Source organism: Oncorhynchus tshawytscha, linkage group LG10 (assembly GCF_018296145.1).
Source record: "Oncorhynchus tshawytscha isolate Ot180627B linkage group LG10, Otsh_v2.0, whole genome shotgun sequence".
Lineage (NCBI taxonomy): Eukaryota > Metazoa > Chordata > Actinopteri > Salmoniformes > Salmonidae > Oncorhynchus > Oncorhynchus tshawytscha.
This window is the reverse complement of record NC_056438.1, coordinates 45,224,791-45,250,263: the sequence shown is the minus strand read 5'-3', so window position 1 is coordinate 45,250,263 and position 25,473 is coordinate 45,224,791. Positions and strand designations below refer to the sequence as shown.

Sequence of the window (25,473 nt, the reverse complement as noted above, 5' to 3'; positions counted from 1 at the left end):
AAAACTTAATCCACCTTGTTCATAACATATTCTAGTTTTGGGAACAGAAAACTGTATTGAGATAAAATGTTTCATCGATGAGAAAATGTGCAGAATGTCGGCCAAAATCCATCTCGCTCCATCTTCTCCACTGCCGGGCAGTGGGCTTCCTCTCACTACCATATTTGGTAAAGAGTGGAAATACCAAGCGGACGCTTCACATTTATACATCCGGTGAAATATCTGTCTTATTGTTATATCTGTGGAGATAGGTTTGCCAGCTCAGATTGATCGGCAACTCAAAACATTATTAGCATTTTTTCGTTTTAACACAAAAATAATGTATTGTAAAAATCTATTTCGAATCAAGCTGCTCGATAGACCGTTCGTTTATGTATTTGACAACTAGCTAAATATCTAAGCCATAGGCCTGCTGATCGATTGGTGTGCCGCGCGTTGCGGGTTGCCTCTTGACACAAACGACTGGCAGGTTTCAAAACAACATGCATTGAGTGTTGGCTATACAAAGGTACATGAAGATTTTATGCGTTATTTGAATATCCTATAAGACGATGAGTGGGGGGTTAGAATTAGTGGAAAAAAATATTACAACGTTTAACAGGTAAGCGCTCACAACCGTAGCCTAGCTGACACGTTACTACACAGCGAGGATAAAGAGGCTGTAATTTGTCTTGATTTGCCAGTCATCTTGTGCTACTATGACTGTTGAGTAGCTATAACTGTATCCGCAAGGTGTTCACAAACCCAAATGTGATCCAGACAGAGAAAAAGGAAAAAATAATTATATATATATATATATATATATACATTGAATGGAAATTACCATCTAACATGTCAATGTATTCGATTTTAATAAAATAACCATTTCAAACCGGCTATCAGTAGCGTCCACCCAATCTTCTACCTATAATAAACTAGGTAGATGATCATCAACTCGGGATTTTTCATGCCGCCTATCTGGGACAAACCACTTTCACTTGCGGGGGAAGCATATCACGGTGACAAAAGTTTTATGAAAAATCATGGAAGTATAATGAAATGATTACTTACATTGTGAATGTTATATTATATCCCTAGTTCTACGCTGTAAAAATGTTGTGCAATTAAAAAGTGCACTCATTAATGCATTTGTGTCGTTCTTGTATTCCCTCTCAAAAAAATGGTTTAACCTACGTAGACCAAGGAAAATGGCGACTGTGAAATGGATGGAAGACGAAAGTGAGCAATAATTCAATGCAACGATTAAAGTGCATATCGTTTGCATTTACACCGTTCAAAGGTAACGTTTCAAGTCTTCTCTAACAATATTGTCACCTCTCGGTATTGCTCAAACATGTCCGGCGTTTTTTGTGTGGTTTTGGTGGAGGTTTTTGTTTTGGTATGGACATTATGGACTGGGTAACGTTAGGCTATTACAAGCGTCCAACAACAGGAAGATTTAAAGAGAAGTAAAGCACATTTGGATCTTTATGGGGCTCGAGGAAGACCACGATTAGTTCGCTATGTTGGTGCTCGAGTGTAAAGGTTGCGCTTTGCTTTGGCATAGCTGGGCTACAGTTCTGCAACGCATAGCTAGAAAGTTTATTATAGAATGCATAACTGTCAACTGCTCATCAACAACGTTACCCATCGGTCTTGAGTAAGGGGTGATCGATTAGCATTTTATTATAAAATATATGTTTTGACATTCATGCATTTATGGCTTGCTTGACAGGTGTCCTTAAATAGGCATATTTAGCCCACTCATCGCTCACCTTGCTGTCGTTATGTACATGAAAAACATTTTTTTTCCACATTTATTGAAAATGTATCTGTATAGATTGTTGTGAGGATTCAAACCCTCATGGGATGCTAACCAGGGGTGTATAGAGCCCCACAGTGCAGGTGTCATAATACCCATAAAACCTAGCAGGCAAAGAGGGAAATTGTTTTTCCACCATTCATTTTTCCCATGGGGGATTTTAGAAACACTTAAAATAAGGTCTGTGTTTCGTGTAGGCTTACACTGTCGTGATGTTTTGATAACCATCTAAATCTCTCATGGAAAAGGTGACTTATCAATATATTTGGGTCTATTTACTCTCAGATTCGAAATGCTCATTAGCATCATAGAAGACATCATGCAAGACTACAGATCCCTGCAAGCTCCTAGCTGAATAATTTCTCGCTGAAACCTTTGCTAAACAGGTATTGTGTCAAACTTGCACAAGACAGTTCACAGAATTGTCAGTTTAAAGAAATCTTGCAAATGTATTAATTACTGCTGTTACCAACCGGCTCGTAACCCTTAACATAGAGGGAGACAACGCGGAGGTAAAACTATATACAAGTAACAATGGTGTGTGTGTAGTCAGTAGTGTAAGTGAGTAGATGCGTGCAACGATGGTGATAATGAGGGGTGCCAAAACAAACTAACACGAAGAAGCCCTAAAATGCTGCAACCAAAAATGCTGCAACCAAAGCGTGTCTGCGTGGAGAGAGTCTCCTCGGTGTATGGGGGGGTATTTATCCCGGGACACACCCGAGCCCAGAGGTGTTCCATTTCGCTGACGACCCTCCCAGCTCCGCACACCAACATCCTATTAAGAAAAACGAGCAGAGAGAAAGAATTTGTCACTCCTCATAAAACCTGGAACACCACACCAATCAAAAAAATAGAAATGTAAATATTCAACAACACCAATATATATATATATATATATATACAGTGCCTTGCGAAAGTATTCGGCCCCCTTGAACTTTGCGACCATTTTCCACATTTCAGGCTTCAAACATAAAGATATAAAACTGTCTTTTTTTGTGAAGAATCAACAACAAGTGGGACACAATCATGAAGTGGAACGACATTTTTGGGATATTTCAAACCTTTTTAACAAATCAAAAACGGAAAAATTGGGCGTGCAAAATTATTCAGCCCCCTTAAGTTAATACTTTGTAGCGCCACCTTTTGCTGCGATTACAGCTGTAAGTCGCTTGGGGTATGTCTCTATCAGTTTTGCACATCGAGAGACTGAAATTTTTTCCCATTCCTCCTTGCAAAACAGCTCGAGCTCAGTGAGGTTGGATGGAGAGCATTTGTGAATAGCAGTTTTCAGTTCTTTCCACAGATTCTCGATTGGATTCAGGTCTGGACTTTGACTTGGCCATTCTAACACCTGGATATGTTTATTTTTGAACCATTCCATTGTAGATTTTGCTTTATGTTTTGGATCATTGTCTTGTTGGAAGACAAATCTCTGTCCCAGTCTCAGGTCTTTTGCAGACTCCATCAGGTTTTTTTCCAGAATGGTCCTGTATTTGGCTCCATCCATCTTCCCATCAATTTGAACCATCTACCCTGTCCCTGCTGAAGAAAAGCAGGCCCAAACCATGATGCTGCCACCACCATGTTTGACAGTGGGGATGGTGTGTTCAGGGTGATGAGCTGTGTTGCTTTTACGCCAAACATAACATTTTGCATTGTTGCCAAAAAGTTCAATTTTGGTTTCATCTGACCAGAGCACCTTCTTCCACATGTTTGGTGTGTCTCCCAGGTGGCTTGTGGCAAACTTTAAACAACACTTTTTATGGATATCTTTAAGAAATGGCTTTCTTCTTGCCACTCTTCCATAAAGGCCAGATTTGTGCAATATACGACTGATTGTTGTCCTATGGACAGTAGATCTCTGCAGTTCATCCAGAGTGATCATGGGCCTCTTGGCTGCATCTCTGATCAGTCTTCTCCTTGTATGAGCTGAAAGTTTAGAGGGACGGCCAGGTCTTGGTAGATTTGCAGTGGTCTGATACTCCTTCCATTTCAATATTATCGCTTGCACAGTGCTCCTTGGGATGTTTAAAGCTTGGTAAATCTTTTTGTATCCAAATCCGGCTTTAAACTTCTTCAGTGCAGGTCCACTGATCAATAGGACCAGACGCATTCAGGAACAGGGTGCACGAACTGCAGAGATCTATCTCGGACCTGCCTGGTGTGTTCCTTGTTCTTCATGATGCTCTCTGCGCTTTTAACGGACCTCTGAGACTATCACAGTGCAGGTGCATTTATACGGAGACTTGATTACACACAGGTGGATTGTATTTATCATCATTAGTCATTTAGGTCAACATTGGATCATTCAGAGATCCTCACTGAACTTCTGGAGAGAGTTTGCTGCACTGAAAGTAAAGGGGCTGAATAATTTTGCACGCCCAATTTTTCAGTTTTTGATTTGTTAAAAAGTTTGAAATATCCAATAAATGTCGTTCCACTTCATGATTGTGTCCCACTTGTTGTTGATTCTTCACAAAAAAATACAGTTTTATATCTTTATGTTTGAAGCCTGAAATGTGGCAAAAGGTCGCAAAGTTCAAGGGGGCCGAATACTTTCGCAAGGCACTGTATATATATATATATATATATAACACCAACAACACTATATATAACACCAACAACACTATATATAACACCAACAAAATACTGCTCTAGTTAACCCTAACCCATCTGCCACAGCCAACCTTGTCCTCCCCAGACCTCAGCAACCTTTGTGCACAGGAAGCAACCTTAAAGAGGGGGAGGGGAAACGAGGACAACACAAAATAAGCAGTAGCTGGTCATGTAAATGACACGCATACGTCACAACTCTGGGACCACACGCATAAGAAAATGCTTGTCCACTGATCAATAGGACCAGACGCATTCAGGAACAGGGTGCACGAGAGAGAGTGTCAGCAACAGCATTATCAGACCCCCTGTTGTGCCACACATCGAGATGGAGTTCCTGTAAAAAAAAACACCATTTCATTACCTCTGGTTAGGACACATCATAGACCTCAAGGTGAGAGGGTTATGGTGGGCGTAGACCACATTAGGTACAACACCCAACCTGATGTACACCTCGAAGTGTTGTAGCGCCCATATGAGTGCTAGCACTTCTTTTTCCGCCACGGAGTAGTTCAACTGATAACAGTTAAACTTCTTAGTTTATTTTCAAACGGGCCTCTTAACACCGGACACATCTGCTTGCAGCAGGCCATGTGATTTGCAGGGGAATGAGAAATCCACGCGAGGAGTAACTAGCACTGGAGTTGGGGTAAGTAACCTCTCTGCGTCATCAAAAGCCTGCGACAGAGAGGAGACCATACTTAAACCGACTTAACTTTCAGCAAATCTGTCAGGGGAGCGACTATGGTAGAAAAGTTCCTACTGAAACTATGATAATAACCAATCATTCCCAAGAAACACATCAGTTCTTTAGAGGTTGGCGGTGGAAAAGCATCAATAGCTACCACTTTAGCCCGAACAGGATGCACCTCACCCTGTCCAATCACCTTACCAAGGAACGTACGTAACTGTCACCTGAGCAAACTCCCACTTTGCCAAGTTGATAGTGAGGCGACCCACAGCCAGGCGGTCGAACAAGGCTTGAATACGGGACAGATGCTCCTAAAGTATCTGCATAAACCAATACATTGTCCAGATAAACAGTGCCCCCGACCAGACCGGAGACAACCCTATTCATAAGGCGCTGTGGCAGGTGCGTTCCGCAGGCCGAAACTCATAACCAAATACGAGTACAGACTGAAGGGTGTAATAAAGGTAGAGATTTTGTGTGCCTTACACGTCAGTGGCACCTGCTCACAAACTTCGCTACTCCGACCTGATCAACGCAGTCCTCCATCCGAGGAAGAGGAAATTCATTTGGCTTAGTGACACTATTTACCTTACGGTAGTCCGTACAAAATCTGCTTGTCCCATCCGGTTTACTGACAGGGAGAAGCCCAGCTAGAGAAAGAAGGCTCTGCAATATCACTCTCCAGCATGTACCTGATCTCAGCATCCAGACAACGCTGTTTCTCTGAAGAAACTCTATAGAACCGCTGACGGATGAGGTCAGCATTCCCAATGCCAATATCGTGTTCTATCAAGTTTGTACGTGTCAGCGTATCAGAAAGCAAAACTGGAAAACTCAGAATCAGACCGACCAACTCGTCTCGCCTATCAGCAGGTAGATGAGCGAGAAGGCTATCTAAAACATCCAGTTACTGAATTTTTCAATCTACCCTGCAGTATACAATCGTCGGGACCAGGGACGACATCCTCACCATGCAAGGACATAGCATGACAAATAGAAGAACCTAGCGATGTAACCGTACCGAACAAAAGCTTGCCACCATTGGACTCTGGAGCAGTGGAAAAACTTGGTTCGTGCTGGGCCCCTTAGCTCCAGTAAAGGGAAATTTTAACGCTACAGCATACAAGACATTATAGGCGATTCTGTGCTTCCAGCTTTGTGGCAACAGTTTGTGGAAGGCCATTTCCTGTTTCAGCATAACAATGCCCCCATGCAGAAAGCGAGGTCCATACAGAAATGGTTTGTCTATAGGTATGGAAGAACTTGACTGGCCAGCACAGAGCCCTGACCTCATCCCCATCGAATACCTTTGGGATGAATTGGAACGCTGATTGCTAGCCAGGCTTAATCGTCCAACATCAGTGCCCGACCTCACTAATGCTCTTGTGGCTGAATGGATCAAGTCCCTGCAGCAAAGTTCCAACATCTGGTTGAAAACCTTCCCAGAAGAGTGGAGGCTGTTATAGCAGCAAAGAGGGGACCAACTCTATATTAATGCCCCTGATTTTGTTATGAGATGTGTGATGAGCAGGTGTCCACATACATTTGGTCATGTAGTGTATTATGAGAGTTGTTAAGCATATGTTTACTCCTGAATTTATTTAGGCTTGCCATAACAAAGGGGTTGAATACTTAGTCACTAAAGACATTTCAGATTTATTTAATTAATTTGTAAAAGTTTAGAAAAACATAATTCCACTTTAACATCATGGGGTATTGTGTGTAGGCCAGTGACGACAAAGTGCATTTAATAAATTTTTTAAATTCACGCTGTAACACAGCAAAATGTTGAAAATACTTTCAGAAGGCACTATATATGAAATGTAATCCAACAAAATATCAAACATTTCTGTAAACCAGTTATTTTATTTACAGCTAGGCTAAATAACAGTATTTCTTCTCCATTGTGAAAGTGTTTACAAATGCAAAAGTGAGCCTTACTTACAAAAATATAAACTCAACATGCAACATATAAGGAAGTCAGCCAATTGAAATAAATGCATTAGGCCCTAATCTATGGATTTCACATGACTGGGAATACAGATATGGATCTGTTGGTGAAAGATACCTTTTTTTAAAAGGTAGATGTGTGGATCAGAAAACCAGTCAGTATCTGGGTTGACCACCATTTACCTCATGCAGCACGACCCATCTCCTTCACAGAGTTGATCAGGCTGTTGATTGTGGCCTGTGGAATGTTGTCCCACTCCTCTTCAATGGCTGATCGAAGTTGAGGAGGATGAATGGCACGACAATGGGCCTTGTGATCTTGTCACGGCATCTGTGCATTTAAATTTCCATAGATAAAATGCAATTGTGTTTGTTGTCATTAGCTTATGCCTGCCCATACCATAACCCCACTGCCACCATGGGGCACGCTGACATCAGCAAAAAGCTCGCCTACCTGACGCCATACACTTGGTCTGCGGTTGTGAGGCCGGTTGGACGTACTGCCAAATTTTCTAACACAACATTGGAGGTGGCTTATTATGGAAGAGAAATTAACATTACATTCTCTGACAACAGCTCTGGTGGACATTCCTGCAATCTACATGCCAATTCCACACTCCTTTAAAGCTTGAGACATACGTGGCATTGTGTTTTGTGGCCTTTTATTGTCCCAAGCACAAGGTGAACCTATGTAATGATCATGCTGTTTAATAATTTTCTTGATATGCCACACTTGTCAGGTGGATGGATTATTTTGGCAAAGGAAAATTGCTCACTAACAGGGATGTAAACATTTTAGAGAAATACGCTGTTTGTGTATATGGAACATTTCTGGGATATTTTATTTCAGCTCATTAAACACAGGACCAATACTTTACATGTTACATTTTATACTTCTGTCAAAAGTAAAACGTTTTGGGACACCTACTAATTCAAGGGTTTTTCGTTATTACAATTTTCTAAAATTTTCTAAAAATAATGAAGACCTCAACTATGAAATAACACATGAAATCATGTAGTAACCAAAAAAGTGTTAAACAAATCAAAATAAATTTTAGATTCTTCAAAGTTGCCACCCTTTGTCTTGATGATAGCTTTGCACACTCTCTCAATGAAGCTGGTCTCTCAACCAGCTTCATGAGGAATGCTTTTCCAACAGTCTTGAAGGAGTTCCCACATGCTGAGCACTTGTTGGCTGATTTCCCTTCACTCTGTGGTCCATTTCATCCCAAACCATCTCAATTGGGTTGAGGCCGGGTGATTGTGGAGGCCAGGTCATTTGATGCAGCACTCCATCACACAGCCCTTACACTGCCTGGAGGTGTGTATTGGGTAATTTTCCTGTTGAAAAATAAATGATTGTGAAAACCAGTTGGGATGGCATATTGCTGTAGAATGATGTGGTAGCCATGCTGGTTAAGTGTGCCATGAATTCTAAATAAATCACAGACAGTGTCACCAGCAAAGCACCATCACACCACCACTTCATGCCTCACGGTGTCCTTTAGTAGTGGCTTCTTTGCAGCAATTCGACCATGCCAAGTCTAGGTCTAAGAGGCTTTTAAACAGCTTCTACCCCCAAGCCATAAGACTCTTGAACATCTAATCAAATGGCTACCCAAACTATTTGCGTTGCCCCCCCCCCTATTTTACGCTGCTGCCACTCTGTTTATTATCTATTTATAGTCACTTTAACCCTACCTACATGTACATATTACCTCAACTAACCGCTGCCCCCGCTAATTTACTTTGTACCGGTACCCCCTGTATATAGCCTCACTTGTTATTTTACTGCTGCTCTTTAATTATTTGTTTTATTTCTTATCTTTTTGGGGTATTTTTCTTACAAGCCGTTAACCAACAATGCAGTTGACCTGTCTAGAACCCTGTTCCGCTAGCGGAACCCCTCGCCAACAGCCAATGAAATTGCAGGGCGCCAAATACAAATCAACAGAAATCTCATCAATCAAATGTCTCAAACATACAAGTATTGGGCACCATTTTAAAGATACAATTCTCGTTAATCCAGCCACAGTGTCTGATTTTCAAAAATGCTTTACAGCGAAAGCTCCACAAACGATTGTTAGGTGACCACCAACTCACAGAAAAACCCAGCCATATTTCCAGCCAAAGAGAGGAGTCAAAAAAAGCACAAATAGAGAGAAAATTCATCACTAACCTTTGATGATCTTCATCAGATGACACTCGTAGGACTTCATGTTACACAATACATGTATGTTTTGTTCGGTAAAGTTCATATTTCTATCCAATAATCTTATTTGACATTGGCGTGTTACGTTCAGTAGTTCCAAAACATGCAGTGACATTGCAGAGAGCCACATGAATTCTCAGAAATACTCATTATAAATGTTGATAAATTCAAGTGTTATGCATGGAACTTTAGATAAACTTCTCCTTAATGCAACCGCTGTGTCAGATTTCAAAAAAACTTTACGGAAAAAGCATAATCTGAGAACGGCACTCAGAGCCTAAACCAGCCAGAGAAATATCCGCCATGTTGGGTAGTCAACATTATTCATAAATAGCATTATAAATATTTAATCAGAATGCACTCCCAGGAATCGCAGTTCCACAATAAATGCTTGTTTTGTTCGATAATGTCCATCATTTATGTCCAATAGCTTCTTTTGTTAGGGCGTTTGGTAAACAAATCCAAAATCGCGTTCAGGTCCAGTCGGACGAAAAGTTCAAAAAGTTATATTACAGGTCGAAGAAACTTGACAAACGAAGTATAGAATCAATCTTTAGAATGTTTTATCATAAATGTCCAATAATGTTCCAACCGGAGAAATACGTTGTCTGTAGAAAAGCAATGGAACGAGAGATGCCTCTCATGTGAAAGCGTGTGACTGAGAACGCGGCTGCAGGCAGGTCCTTTAGTCAAACAGCTCCCATCCGACCTCCCTTCACAGGAGCAGCCTGAACCATAGTTCTAAAGAAGGTTGACATCTAGTGGAAGCCAAAATAACCCATATCCCACTGTGTATTTGATGAGTTCAAAAACTACAAACCTCAGATTTCCCACTTCCTGTTTGGATTTTTTCTCAGGTGTTTGCCTGCCATATGAGTTCTGTTATACTCACAGACATCATTCAAACAGTTTTAGAAACTTCAGAGTTTTCTATCCAATACTAATAATAATATGCATATATTAGCATCTGGGACTGGGTGGGAGGCAGTTTACTCTGGGAACGCTATTCATCCAAAAGTGAAAATGCTGCCCCCTATCCCAAAGAAGTTTTAAGTAAGCAGTTCACTGTAATGTTTTCACCTGTTGTTTTCAGTGCATGTGACAATTTGATTTGATGAAAGCCTGATTCACACAGTCTCCTCTGAACAGTTGATGTTGAGATGTCTGTTATTTGAACACTGAAGCATTTATTGGGGCTGCAATCTGACACGGAACCCAAACCAGCTGCGCGCGTGCACCATCGTGCATAAATTCATTTTGTCCCCCCCACACCAAACGCGATCACGACACACAGGTTCAAATATAAAAACTCTGAACAAATTATATTAATTTGGGGACAGGTTGAAATGCATTAAACACTTATGGCAATTTAGCTAGTTAGCTTGCACTTGCTAGCTAATTCGTCCTATTTAGCTAGCTTGCAGTTGCTAGCTAATTTGTCCTGGGATATAAACATTGAGTTATTGTACCTGAAATGCATAAGGTCCTCTACTCCGCCAATTAATCCACACATAAAACTGTCAACTGAATCGTCTCTAGTCATCTCTCTTCCTTCCAAGCTTTTTCTTCTCTTGACTTTATTGCGATTGGCAGCTTTCATAAATTATGTGCGTTACCGCCACCGACCTTGTTCATCTTTCAGTCACCCACGTGGGTATAACCAATGAGGAGATGGCACGTGGGTACCTGCTTCTACAAACCAATGAGATGGGAGAGGCAGGACTTGCAGCGTGATCAAGGTCAGAAATAGAACTGATTTCTATTTTAACCCTTGGCAACGCAGACGCTCGTGAGCAGTGTGGATGTTCAATAATTGAATAACATAGATTTCTAAATGTATTTTGCAATGCTCGCGCACGTGACGCAGGCAGTTTGGTCAGCCTGTGAGGTGCAGTTAACTCTAATGAACTTATCCTATGCAGGAGAGTGATCTCTGGGTCTCCCTTTCCTGTGGTGGTCCTCATGAGAGCCAGTTTCATCATAGCACTTGTTGGTTTTTGCAAAATTTGCCGGATTGACTGACAATGTCTTAAAGTAATGACGGACTGTAATTTCTCTTTGCTTATTTGAGCTGTTCTTGCCATAATATGGACTTGGTCTTTTACAAAATAGGGCTATCTTCTGTATACCACCCCTACCTTGTCACAACACAAATGATTGGTTCAAATGCATTAAGAAGGAAAGAAATTCCACAAATGAACTTTTAACATGGCACATCTGTTAAAACTTGTTAGGGAGGATGTTCCTGTGGCGGGATCAAATCAGCGGATATTTTAGAGCGCCGCCGAAAGTTTTCGATAAAACTCAAACTTTCATTAAAACACACATACAAGGTACTGAATTAAAGCTACACTCGTTGTGAATCTAGCCACCAAGTCAGATTTGTAAAATGCTTTTCGGCGAAAGCATGAGAAGCTAATATCTGATAGCATACACCCCCCAGAATACCAGACCGTCAACAAAACAACAGATTTTGCGGTAGCCGGCGCTACCCAAAACGCAGAAATAAAATATAAAACATTCATTACCTTTGACGAGCTTCTTTCTTGGCACCCCTATATGTCACATAAACATCACAATTGGGTCTTTTTCCCGATTAAATCCGTCATTGTATACCCAAAATGTGATTTGCTGAAGACCGGTCTGATCCAGAAAAATGCCCCTTTACAAGACGCAACGTCACTTTTTAAAATGACAAAAGTTGCCTATATACTTTTACACTTCAAATTACTTTTCTAAACCAACTTTAGGTATTAATAAACGTTAATAATCTATTAAATTGATCACGGGGCGATCTGTATTCGATAGCAGCAAGTCTTGAAATCATCGTCCATGTTTTCACATTCAAAACATCCTGTGGTGAGCCCAAAGAAAGGAAATGCGTCACGTTTCCAAACCAAGGATAAAGCCGCCCCTAAATGACAGCATTGGCGACATCGTGTGGAAGCTGTAGGCGTTTACAGGGGATTGCCATGTATTTTCTTCAGCCTTAGACAATACATTGACTGGCGGATGGATATTATTTTTGTGTTTTTGGTGACCAGTTTTTCGAAGGATTTTGACTCCTAAACACGTTCTGTTATAGCCACAGACATGATTTAACCAGTTTTAGAGACTTCAGAGTGTTTTCTATACACACACACTTATCATATGCATATACTATATTCCTGGCATGAGTAGCAGGACGCTGAAATGTTGCGCGATTTTTAACAAAAAGCTGCGAAAATTCGCAGCCTCCTTATTTAATTGAAATGCATTCCAGGAGACTTCCTCATCAAATCAAATTGTATTGGTCACATACACGTTTAGTAGATTATTAATATAATCTAAATATTAGTTATTTTAGGTGAACCGAAATGCTTGTGTTTCTATCTCCAAAAGTGCAGTAATATCTAACAATTCACAACAATACACACAAACCTAAAAGTAAAACAATTGAATTAAGGAATATATAAATATTAGGGTGCGCAATGTCGAGTGGCATTGACTAACATACAGTAGAATAGAATATATTATATACATAGATGAGTAAAGCACATATGTAAACACTATTAAAGTGACTAGTGTTCCATTATTAAAGTAGCCAGTGATGTATATAGGGAAGAAGCTGGTTGAGAGAATGCAAAGTGAACGGTGTCATCAATGCAAAGGGTGGCTACTTTGAAGAATCTCAAATATATTTTGATTGTTTAATACTGTTTTTGGTTACTACATGATTCCATATGTGTTATGTCTTCACTATCATTCTACAATGTAGAAAATAGTACAAATAAAGAACATCCCTTGAATGAGTTGGTGTGTCCAAAATGTTGACAGGTACTGTACATAAATACAATTGATCATATTTTGCAGCAGCTCTCAGAAGTAATTTTTTGTTGTTGTTGCTGTGCACCAATAGCGGGCACCACTGGTGGTGGTAGAGAGTTCTTAAAGGAGAGGTACCATATTTGGCAAGTGTAGCCAGCTAGATGATTGATGGGCAAAGTAAACAACTTTCTGCTCTGTTTTTTTTCTTTTTTTTCTTTCCTAGAGTTCAGCTGCCGAAATGTCTGATCTGACCGGTATTGATGAAGAAGAGAAAGGTGTGATTGACCCTTTAGATCTCTTTCAAGATCTAATGACAAATCAGACGCCCTTGTTTATGGAAACGTTGGACAGACCTCCGACTTCTCCTCTGAGAGAAAATAGTGTCCTTGATGTTCTCTCAAACACAAATGTGTTGTCTGTGAATGGACCTTCTTCACACCAGGCCTTCGAATCAGATGAACTCAACAGCTTGTCAACAGAAAAGGAGGAGGAAAAGAGTATTACTCAGTTGAAGACTGTGCAGGACATTGACACTACAGGGATATGGGGTTTCGATGTAGAATCTTCAGAGAACTCAATGGATAATTATGAGGATCCCCTGTGCTGGGACCCTCAGAGAGAATTCATGCAGTTTCTGTGGGACGACCACGATGATTCTCCTGTGGAGGAGCCACCAACGGCAGATCCTCCCCCAAACAGCCAAAGGAGGAGGAAACGCAAAATGGACATGGTGGTCATGGTAGATCCCTCAGAGGAACTGTTCTCTGATTTGAGCCTCAAGTCAACAAAGGACATATTTGATGAGGATCTAGAAGACCCTGTTCCCATCAACAATGTCCAATCCTTGAGAGAACGCTGCAAACCTCAATCACTGACAAGGAAGAAAGCACCGTATCCTAATGGAACTGTAGAGGCCATCAAGCAACTTATTTTCAACGCGCCTGCAAGAAATCCACATGAGACAAGCGTGGCTCACAGGCTTAAAACGCTGAAAGGGAAACCGCTCACTGACTCTTGTTCAGAGGAGGAGCCATTGTTTTTTCCTTGCACAAAGTGCAACATCAATTTCAAGGAGAAGAACCATTTGCACCGGCACATGAGGACTCACACAGATCCGCCCAGTCTGATCAACATTCCAAAGCCTTTTATATGCAGAGAGTGTGGACAGTCGTTCCGCTTTCGTAATTCTCTCCTTCGTCACATGACCATTCACCAGGAGAGAAGAGAGAGACTCATGGAGGAGATCAAGGGCATGAATGAATTGAAGGATGAGGGCACAGATGCAAGGCTACAGTGCCCCCAGTGCACTTTTGGAACAAATTGTCCAAATACATTTGTTCAACATGCCAAGACTCATGAGAAGGACAAGAGGTACTACGACTGTAAGAATTGTAACTATATGGCTGTGACTGTGTTGGAACTTGAGAGACACATGAACAAAGAACACAGTCTCTGTAAAAACCTCGACAAGCCCGATAAACCCAGAGTGTTTAGGTCAAAGGAAGATGATAAAACACCTCATTCCTACTCCTGTAACCATTGTTCTTATGGCACATCAAGCAAAAACATCTTCAAAAATCATCTTGAGATTCGTCATAATCAGACATACGAGGAACATGACGTTTTCCAGAGTAGAGAAAGAAATGAGGATGCACAATCACCTTCTGAGAAGCACTTCCCCATTAGGAAACCCACAGTAGTAAATTCATTTGCTTCAGAGCTGACATCAAAATTATCTGTGAAAAAACTGGCTTTCAGAAAAAGAACAGATTTGCCTTGTGATTCAAATGACATTTCTGATCTTTTCAAAAAGGATAAGGTAGTTCACAGAGCGCAAAGAGGCTTCAAGACTCAAACCACAGAGTCAAAACTTGACAAGTCAATAAATCATCTATTGTCTCGACAAAGACGTGACAAGCAGAGGAATGAAAAAAATGATGTCACCACAGGTTTTTTTTTTGTCGAGGGCACAAATGGTGATCATGATTTTGGACGAACATTGTCAGGAATTTCAGAAAATCCAAATTCTTCTTCAAATGGCCACAAACATTTATTGGCATCTAAGTTGGAGAATAATATCTTAAATTCTGGCTGTGATTCCAGTTTAAGGGAAGGTAATAGTGCAGACCTCAACAGCAAGCATGTCTCTAAACTTGTCGTAGAAATGCCAGTTAGGAAAAAATCACCTTCCAAAAGAAAAATGTCCACCCCTTATCGCAATACCGTTGACCAGGACTCTTACTTGATTTTACCAAAACATTTGCAAAGCCAGAAAATGCTAAATATGGTGGAGGTGATGGAAGACGGTGATAATAATGATGTCTTCCAGTATAGTGATGGCACAGATGCCAACAATAAAATTCTCGCTAAAAGTGAAATCAAGCAAGAGAAACCGTACATTGGTAATTCCTTTAGCAGAGGAATGTCTATGAAAGGAGTCCTTGGAACCTCTGAAGACCTGTCTGATAAAGGTCAAGACAGGAATTATCGGCAGAAGCCTGTTGTCAAGGAAGAGTGCATAGAAACACAGGTTTTTGGTGAGAACCTTGCGCCCAACTCGGTGCCAGTAAGTGAACCCTTTTTAGATGCTGATTCGGAAGGGGGTGGGGAGCGGAAGACCTGTCCTTACTGTCCTGCAGAGTTCGAGTCGGGTGTGGGATTATCCAATCACGTGAGAGGGCATCTGCATAGAGTTGGACTGAATTACAATGCACGCCATGTGGTATCGCGAGAGCAGGTGGCTTCTCAAGACAGGAAACCTCGCATCCGTCGAAAGATGGGTGCAATACGACTGAAAAAAGGTACCATTTTCCATTATATTTTTCCTTTATTTTCCTAGATCTAAATTAATGTAGCATTGGGGGAAAACATCCATAAATCCAGCCATAGAGAATAACATATCATCATCAAAAAAAAGTGGTTTATAACATGCACAATTAGAAGCATCAATCTATATAGATCAACCGTGACTAAATTCGAGCCCAGTAACTTTGCTCACCGCATCCTCCTTCGATTGTCTCGTCTCGGCTGCCACGAAAAGCCCCCACCTGCTGATTTGCACGAAGTGTGTGCGTGCCACTGGCGATGTACTTTGCTGGACATGCTAGCTGTTCTTGGTGGCGCATCATCACTTCAAACGCATTCCGTCGTGGTGTTATCGGTTGGCCTACTACTACTGGTAGTACTGGTAAAATGTAAGTTATGAATCGCAAATCAACGTATAGCTGACACACTTCGATTTCATCAATAACATTTTACTTCAATTTGGTTGTCCAAAATACTATCAGCTTGCACTGCGTCTTTGCTGATGAATGCCCTGATCTCTGGCCAGTCAATTGATAAAATTACATTGTTCTATTAATCACTTCTAATAGATCTGAAAATGATGCAATAAACATGAATTTAACCGACTGTTTATAATGAGGGACGTCCCACGTTTAACCTGGACACATAAATAAACTCGGCAAAAAAAGAAACGTCCTCTCACTGTCAACTGTGTTTGCTTAAAATAAACTTAACCTGTGTAAATATTTGTATGAACACAACAAGATTCGACAACTGAGACATAAACTGAACAAGTTCCACAGACATGTGACTTACAGAAATAGAATGTGTCCCTGAACAAAGGGGGGTCAAAATCAAAAGTAACAGTCAGTATCTGGTGCAGCCACCAGCTGCATTAAGTATTGCAGTGCATCTCCTCCTCATGGACTGCACCAGATTTGCCCATATGCGACGTTGTCCCCGGTGATGTCTGGTGAGGACCTGCCTTAAATCAGGCCAACAAGCCCTCAGTCCAGCCTCTCTCAGCCTATTGTGGACAGTCTGAGCACTGATGGAGGGATTGTGCGTTCCTGGTTTAACTCGGGCAGTTGTTGCCATCCTGTACTTGTCCCGCAGGTGTGATGTTCGGATGTACCGATCCTGTGCAGGTGTTACACGTGGTCTGCCACTGCGAGAACGCTGTCCGTCCTGTCTCCCTGTAGTGCTGTCCTAGGCGTCTCACAGTAGGGACATTGCAATTTATTGCCCTGGCCACATCTGCAGTCCTCATGCCTGCTTGCAGCATGCCTAAGTCACGTTCATGCAGATGAGCAGGGACCCTGGGCATCTTTCTTTTGGTGTTTTTCAGAATCAGTAGAAAGGCCTCTCTAGTGTCCTAAGTTTTCATAACTGTGACCTTAATTGCCTTCCGTCTGTAAGCTGTTAGTGTCTTAACGACTGTTCCATAGGTGCATGTTCATTAATTATTTATGGTTCATTGAACAAGCATGGGAAACAGTGTTTAAACCCTTTACAATGAAGATCTGAAGTTATTTGGATTTTTACAAATTATTTTTGAAAGACAGGGTCCTGAAAAAGGAACTTTTCTTTTTTTGCTGAGTTTATTTTCAGAGTAGCTTCCCCAACACCACTAAATGTATTATTTTGCCCAAGTTTATCATAGGACATGAATAGAATGCATGAGTGATTCGTATTTCCTGCAACTTTCTGAAGAGGCAACGAGAATGCCTGTGTGTGTGTGTGTGTGTGTGTGTGTGCGCAGTACGCATGTCTAACACTTTGTATAGCCATTAGCGATGATGCTAATGAAGACAGTCTTCTGGTAGATTGATAGGCTTTCCCAAAAACCTTCTCAATTAAATGTTAACTACAAAGTAGCCTATGTTTACCTGGCAGATTTATATCAGGATTATTTTCATCAATCTAGTGGCTATTTGTTTTTCAAACTCTACCATCACATGTGCACTATAAAAACTCAGCTTAAAAACAGTCTCTTGTTCATTGCACACTTGAATTAAAGGGTAACTACACCCAAAAATACATTTCTACGATTTTTCGCAGCCCTCGAAAGTGGACTCCAATTTTGTTGTTTTTCTAGTAAAGTGTGATTTTGAGAGCGAAAACCTGAAAAAATGGGAAAACAGAAATCTGTAAAAACAAGAAATGGAATCGGACAAAAAATAAAACCGATTTTATAGGGCCCTACCGAATAATAATTTTTAATAAAGTTAGGCTATGTTACATCAGCAAGATATAATACTTAAGACTGAGAACCCTTTTATTTGTTCATTTTAACCTTTTAATACATTTTTCAAGAATGTGGGCTATTTTCTTCATTTTTCATTTTTAATAAAATACATAATTTGAAGAACAAACATTGTGGCAATGCATATATTGCAGTAAAACTATAAGTGAATTTAAAGAGATTTTTGGAGGATTTTACATTTTGTGGTTGTGTCTTCCAAGTTGTTTCCGTGGGTCGCAAATTTAGCATGACACAAGCTGAATTAAATGTAAAAGGCATTGAAAATAAAAAGCGTGGGGTAAACACGTTGTTAACATTTCACAGAGATACACTTGTTTTTGTGAGATGTATTTGAAAAATAACATTAATATGAACAGTGTATACTAAAATATGAAAATACTACGTCTTGTTTCAAAATCATCATCTAGCTTAAATCAAATCAAATCAAATTTTATTTGTCACATACACATGGTTAGCAGATGTTAATGCGAGTGTAGCGAAATGCTTGTGCTTCTAGTTCCGACAATGCAGTAATAACGAACAAGTAATCTAACTAACAATTCCCAAAAAACTACTGTCTTATACACAGTGTAAGGGGATAAAGAATATGTACATAAGGATATATGAATGAGTGATGGTACAGAGCAGCATAGGCAAGATACAGTAGATGATATCGAGTACAGTATATACATATGAGATGAGTATGTAAACCAAGTGGCATAGTTAATGTGGCTAGTGATACATGTATTACATAAGGATGCAGTCGATGATATAGAGTACAGTATCTATGTATGCATATGAGATGAATAATGTAGGGTAAGTAACATTATATAAGGTAGCATTGTTTAAAGTGGCTAGTGATATATTTACCTCATTTCCCATCAATTCCCATTATTAAAGTGGCTGGAGTAGAGTCAGTGTCATTGACAGTGTGTTGGCAGTAGCCACTCAATGTTAGTGGTGGCTGTTTAACAGTCTGATGGCCTTGAGATAGAAGCTGTTTTTCAGTCTCTCGGTCCCAGCTTTGATGCACCTGTACTGACCTCGCCTTCTGGATGACAGCGGGGTGAACAGGCAGTGGCTCGGGTGGTTGATGTCCTTGATGATCTTTATGGCCTTCCTGTAGCATTGGGTGGTGTAGGTGTCCTGGAGGGCAGGTAGTTTGCCCCCGGTGATGCGTTACCTTTTTATATATTGTTTTATGTCCTCCAGATTTTAGAAGAAAGATGACGAGTTCAACGGTGAACCTGTCTGTAGCCTTAATTCTCACACAGCATCCAGCCTAGCTGATGCCATGCTATTTTCCTGATATATGACCACTTTTTTTTTCTCTGTTTTCCATTGATTTAAGCACCCTAATTTTGACCTTTCTAGAAGGGTAAAAACTCCAATAAGTTTTTAATGGATTATGATAAGAGATATTAGGTTTGGACCATTTGTTTTCTTAGAGGATTATCTACACAATTAACATGTTATTTGAACCATTGTTCAAAAGATGCGCTTTTGATTGGCCACCCTACACTACACTGAACAAATAAATTAATTTTGCTGTGTATTTCGGATGGAATCAAGACATTAGAATGTACCAGAGGCCACCAAAATAGAGCTCCTTCGGCAAAAACTCCTCGCCCTCCGGCACAGGGAACCTGGCTGGTTACTTATCACATTTGGCTAGCTACTCTATGTACTTGTGGAAAACATTACTCAATAATTTGTTTTTTAATTTTTTTATTTTGAATTGGGATGGGAACTAATTTCCTTGGCATACAAAGAATGTTTTGACCAATTATTTCTGTTATGTTGCTATGTTTTCAGCACCCAAGTTTGGGTCTGAGGGCGCTCCTGTCCGAGGGCATTCCTGTCCACTATGTGGGGACTCTTTTGATAATAAGACTGGGCTATCTAACCATGTTCGGGGCCATCTGAAACGGCTCGGAAAATCCATTGCCACGAAGTCCAAGTCCCCAATGTTGTTGCTCCGGGAGCTGATGCGTGACAAGAGAGAGTTCCAGAGAGCTCTGCAGATTCTGGGCAAGAAACGGATCCCCTCCCATTCCAGAATCCCCTCAAAGCAGGTCAACTCTAATCACCTGACACCCTCTAAACGGAATCCCATTCAGAACCTCTACAACAATGCCAAACCACTGGTGCCCATGTATACTCTATCAGGGGAAACATTGGATAAACAGGCAGAGACTAAGTTGGAGGTAAAGGGTTCACTCTCGAGTGCCTTGATAGGAATTCTGAAGAAGAGGAAGTGTCAGGAGGACTCAAAGTTGAGGACTTCATCTCAAACTGCAAGAAGCGCCCTGGCAATTTCCTCCACCAGCGAGTATGGTAGAGGAGCACAAGTCAACTCAACACTCTCAAACTCTACATCGGGTGAGACCAAGGCTAAATGTAAAGTTTGGGATAAAGGGCTGTTAACCAAAGACAAAATGTTAGCATGAAAGATGTGAATACCAAATGGATTACGTTTGCGTGCAAAACCATTCCCGATGTGGTCAGAAATGTGACCGATTTTCATTCAATATTGTTTCACAGAGAAAGGTGAATTCAACAGGAAGGTGTGTGTCCATTGCAAGGCAACCTTCCATAGCGGTGTTAGTCTGTCCAATCACTTGCGGGCATACGCAAAACGAAAGAGCACTGCCTTGCTGGAGGGAACAAGTAAGTGCCTTCGCATCATCAGCGGCACATGTTCACAAAGTAACATCACTACTGCACATTTCTTACAGCCTTACTACTGTACAGTGAACACAATGATTTCCTTAATGTCACTGCCTCACACAGACTCCCTGCGTAAGTGCACACATGGTCACCAGTCAAGACTGAACTTACCTGAGCCGATTGTTCTTGCCCTGTTCTTAATGTTTCAGCGTATGACTGTAAACAAAGGAGGCAGAGATCAAGGCCTGGTTCCAAGAAGAAGATGTCCCCCACTATGCCACACGCACCAGAGGAGATGTATAGGCTAACCTGCAGGTACTCTGTACCTCATCTTATATGCCACAAAGTTTGACCACATACTGTATGCCATTGGTGAAAATTATTGTATTATTCATTTACATTTTTACTACTCAGATTTTAAGTTGGGGCGAAGCTCTATTCAATGCATTATTTGTTGTGATGCTTTAAAAGGAATGTTAAGCTGACCAAAGATATTTGATTTCAAAGATATTTGATTTCAAAGAGTTGGTTGAAGCTTCTACTGTCTTTGAGGCCCACTTCTGAATGGGGGGGGTCTTACTATGTTTGGATCCTCTGCAGATTCTGTGACCTGGTCTTCCAGGGCCCCTTGTCGGTCCAGGAGGACTGGATAAAGCATCTACAAAGGCACATTATGAACGCCAGTGTCCCCCACACAGGAGCAGGCATGAGGGAGGTCACCTCACTGCCCAGGGACCCGTCCTACCCCACCTCTGACAGACAGACCCCGTCACTGGCAACTCACACTGCCTCCTAAGCCAATGTTTTTTAAACGTATATATTTTGATTCAGCTGAGTGTATGTGTTTGAACATTGGATGTTCCTTCAGTTTTATACAATTGAAGAAAAAAATGGCCACTATTACAACACACAATTTCAGGAGTTTGACTACCTAATCTCTTAAAACACATTTTTATTTTTTGGTATATTGTTACATTTTATCAGCATTTTAAATGTCCCATGTTAGGAATATGATTCCATGTGGGCTGACTGTTTTCTTTGTTTATGCAGTAATGTAGTGTGGAAGCCATTTCCAATAGAGACAACTCTTACCTCAGATTACTGAATTCTCTGTCAATTTGGTCCAGTTTGGGAGCACCCTTTCTCTGTATAATAATATATTGACATTTATGCTACACACGAAAATGGGATAAATTACAATCCTCTAATGTATTCAAATCATATTGCTACCATTTGTTTATGCGTGGAGGGGGTTCTGGGTAAAAAAAATTGATAGTCATCAACTAATCCTCAGGCAGATTCCCTATCAATATCGGTAAGTATGGCGTGTGAGTTAATCACAGAACATAAGGTTCAAAACATGGATGGAATTTTTTTTGGGGGGGTGAGAGTCACAAACAGCAGTTATCTGCATATTAACTCCAACTCCTAAATTAATAGGGTTTATCAGTCAGTTTGTTCTCGATAATGCAGTCACAGTGTGGATTGTTGCTGCCTTTCATGAGTAACTCACCTGTATTTAATGTTTTGAAATAATTTGTTTAAATGTATATCATACCGATATTATGCTGAAACAATTTTTTGATGTTCTAAATAAAACTATGGTTTTGTCATCTGGATTGACCTGTTGGTGTTTTCTTTAGCAGTTGCCAACTGTTGTACTGAACAAAAATATAAATGCGTGTTGGTCCCATGTTTCATGAGCTGAATAAAAGATCCCAGAAATGTTCCATACACCAGTGGTGTAAAGTGCTTAAGTATAAACTACTTTAAAAAGTACTACTTAAGCAGACTCACTAAACACAAATACTTTGTTTGAAATTGGGAGTGTGCCTCTGGCTATACGTGCCGTCTGGTTTGCTTAATATAAAGAATGTGAAATGATTTATACTTTTACTTTTGGTACTTAAGTATATTTTAGCAATTGCATTTACTTTTGATACTTACTGTAAGTATATTTAAAACCCAATACTTTGACTTTTACTCAAGTTGTATTTTACTGGTTGACTTTCACTTGCATCATTTACTATTATGCTATCTTTACTTTAACTGAAGTATGACAATTGGGTACTTTTTCCACCACTGCCATACACACAAAATGCTTTTTTTCTCTCAAATGATGCACAAAAATGTGTTTACATCCCTGTTTGTGAGCATTTTATCCTATGTCAAGATAATCCACCTGATGGGTGTTGATAAGAAGCTGATTAAACATCATCACACAGGTGCACCTAAAGGCCACTGCAGTTTAACACACCACAATGCCATGGATGCCTCAAGTTTTGAGGGAGAATGAAATTGGCATGTTGACTGCTGGAATGTTGCCAGATAATTTAATGTTAAATTCTCTACCATAAGCCACCTCCAATGATGTTTTAGAGAATTTGGCAGTAAGTCCAACCTGCCTCCCAACCACAGACCACGTGTAACCATGCCAGCCCAGACCTCCACATCTGGCTTCTTCCCCTGCTGGATTGTCTGAGGGGACTTGGTGCTGAGGACTATTTCTGTCTGTAATAAAGCCCTTTTGTTGGGAAAACTCATTCTGATTGGCTGGGCCTTTCTCCCCAGTGGGTGGGCCTATGCCCTCCCAGGCTCACCCATGGCTGTGCCCCTGCCCAGTCATGTGAAATCCATAGATTAGGGCCTAATTTATTTATTAAAATGACTGATTATCCTATATGAACTGTAATTCAGCAAAATCTTTGAAATTGTTGCATGTTCCGTTCACATTTTTGGTCAGTGTATTTTCTCTATGGCTGCATTTACAGGTAGACTTGGCTATGTGACATAGATGCAGAAAGTTAACAGCATTGTGGGTCGATTTCTGCAACAGCTAAGAGAGTTGAGGCTCAACTTCTCAGCTGGTTTTGTCCCATGCACAGAAGTCTTGCATCTCACTCATCTAAATAGCTGCGATGCTACTCGTGGCAATTTCGCTGTCTACATTTAACACAGGCAGCCCTATTCTTTTGCCCAATTATTGGATAACTATCTGATTGGTCAAAATACCAATTAGTGCAGCATTTCTCAAACTCGGTCCTCAGGACCCTAAGGTGCACACGTTTTGGTTTTAGCCCTAACACTACACAGCTGATTGAAATTATCCAATTTTGATGATTAGTTGATTATTTGAATCAGCTGTGTAGTGCTAGGGCAAAAACCAAGGACCGAGTTAGGGAAACCCTGAATTAGCGGCAAAAGGATCGTTATTAGGCCGCCTGTGTAAACGCAGCCATTGATGGAAAGATTGCTGTCATTCATTAACTAGGGGCTTGATTCAATCCGTAGCGCTGAAGATTTGCGCTATTCTGCATTCAATAATATCTATTGAAATAATTTCCAACTGAATTTTTTTTAAAAGTCCACAGTTAAAGATGGGTGTTTGTGCATGAACATTTCCACATAAAACAAAATGACTACAAGTCCCCAACTACTTGATATCTAATGGATCTTTCACACTCAAGTAAAACAGGTATTCTGTATTAGTTTAGGATAAGCGAAGTGGAGATGTTATTTGCTACCTTCACCACCTGGGGGAGGCCCATCAGGAAGTCCCAGGACCCAATTGCACAGGGCGGGGTTGAGACCAGGGCCTTATTAAGCTTAATGATAAGCTTGGAGGGTACGATGGTGTTGAATGCTGAGCTGTAGTCAATGAACAGCATTCGTACATAGGTATTCCTCCTGTCCAGATGGGATAGGGCAGTGTGATGGTGATTGCATTGTCTGTGGACCTATTGGAGAGGTAAACAAATTGAAGTGGGTCTAGAGTGTCACTCTAGTGGGTCTAGAGTGACAGGTAAGGTGGAGGTGATATGATCCTTGACTAGTCTCACAAAGCACTTTATTGTAACAGTATTTTTATTGGAATTTCACAATTTTCACCCATATTAAGAGATACAACAACAGAGACAAAGCACACAGAACAAAAACAAGAAAAACAGCACCCACTTACACATATCTGCGTGCATATATATACACATACATACATACACACACATACATATACCCATGCATATACACACACATACGCATACATACACGCACGCACACACACACATACATACGTACACCATTTTCCTCTTCCCGCTCTGTGCTTCTCTCACCCCATCACCATCATTGCGTCTCTCAATACATACATTTTAAACAAACTTACAAACAGAAATTAAACAAAAAAGCTCAGTTTAAACCAAGAGGTTAGGTTCCACACATGGAACGTACAGTGTAGTTCTGAAATACATAGATCCCCGCCATTCTAAGAGAATACAAAGCACTTTATAATGACAGAAGTGAGTGTTACATTTAGTTCAGTTACCTTTGCATTCTTGGGTACAGGAACAATGGTGGCCATCTTGAAGCATGTGGGGACAGCTGACTGGGATAGGGAGAGATTGAAAAGCAAGCAAGACGTCGGTGTCCATGACGTGGCTGGTTTTCCTTTTGTAGTCCGTGATTGTGTATACACTGCCACATACGTCTCGTGTCTGAGTCGTTGAATTACGACGCCACTTTGTTTCCATACGAACATTTTGCTTATTTCATTGCCTTGCAGAGGGTATAACTACACTGTTTGTATTCAGCCATATTCCCAGTCACCTTTCCATGGTTAAAATGCGGTGAGTCACGCTTTCAATTTTGTGCGAATGCCGCCATCTATCCACAGTTTCTGGTTAGGGTAGGTTTTAATAGTCACA

The 25,473-nt window shown here is 40.7% G+C and overlaps 1 protein-coding gene across 3 annotated transcripts; it reads left to right on the top strand.

The window, feature by feature from the left end:
• The first annotated feature begins 239 nt into the window (after positions 1-239).
• znf644a (zinc finger protein 644a) lies at positions 240-22,395 on the top strand. 3 transcript variants are annotated; one of them, XM_024435239.2, is made up of 7 exons: positions 1,189-1,279; positions 2,087-2,187; positions 13,301-15,878; positions 19,922-20,488; positions 20,651-20,776; positions 20,986-21,091; positions 21,377-22,395. In XM_024435239.2, exons 3-7 carry the CDS (start codon positions 13,316-13,318, stop codon positions 21,570-21,572), a joined length of 3,558 nt encoding a protein of 1,185 aa, XP_024291007.1. In that variant the 5' UTR covers positions 1,189-1,279; positions 2,087-2,187; positions 13,301-13,315; the 3' UTR covers positions 21,573-22,395. The 3 variants fall into 3 exon arrangements, with proteins under 3 accessions (XP_024291008.1, XP_024291006.1, XP_024291007.1); XM_024435240.2 differs by lacking the exons at positions 2,087-2,187; positions 13,301-15,878 and adding an exon at positions 240-508 and having other exon boundaries at positions 1,178-1,279; XM_024435238.2 differs by lacking the exon at positions 2,087-2,187 and having other exon boundaries at positions 1,178-1,279.
• The last annotated feature ends 3,078 nt before the right edge of the window (positions 22,396-25,473 follow it).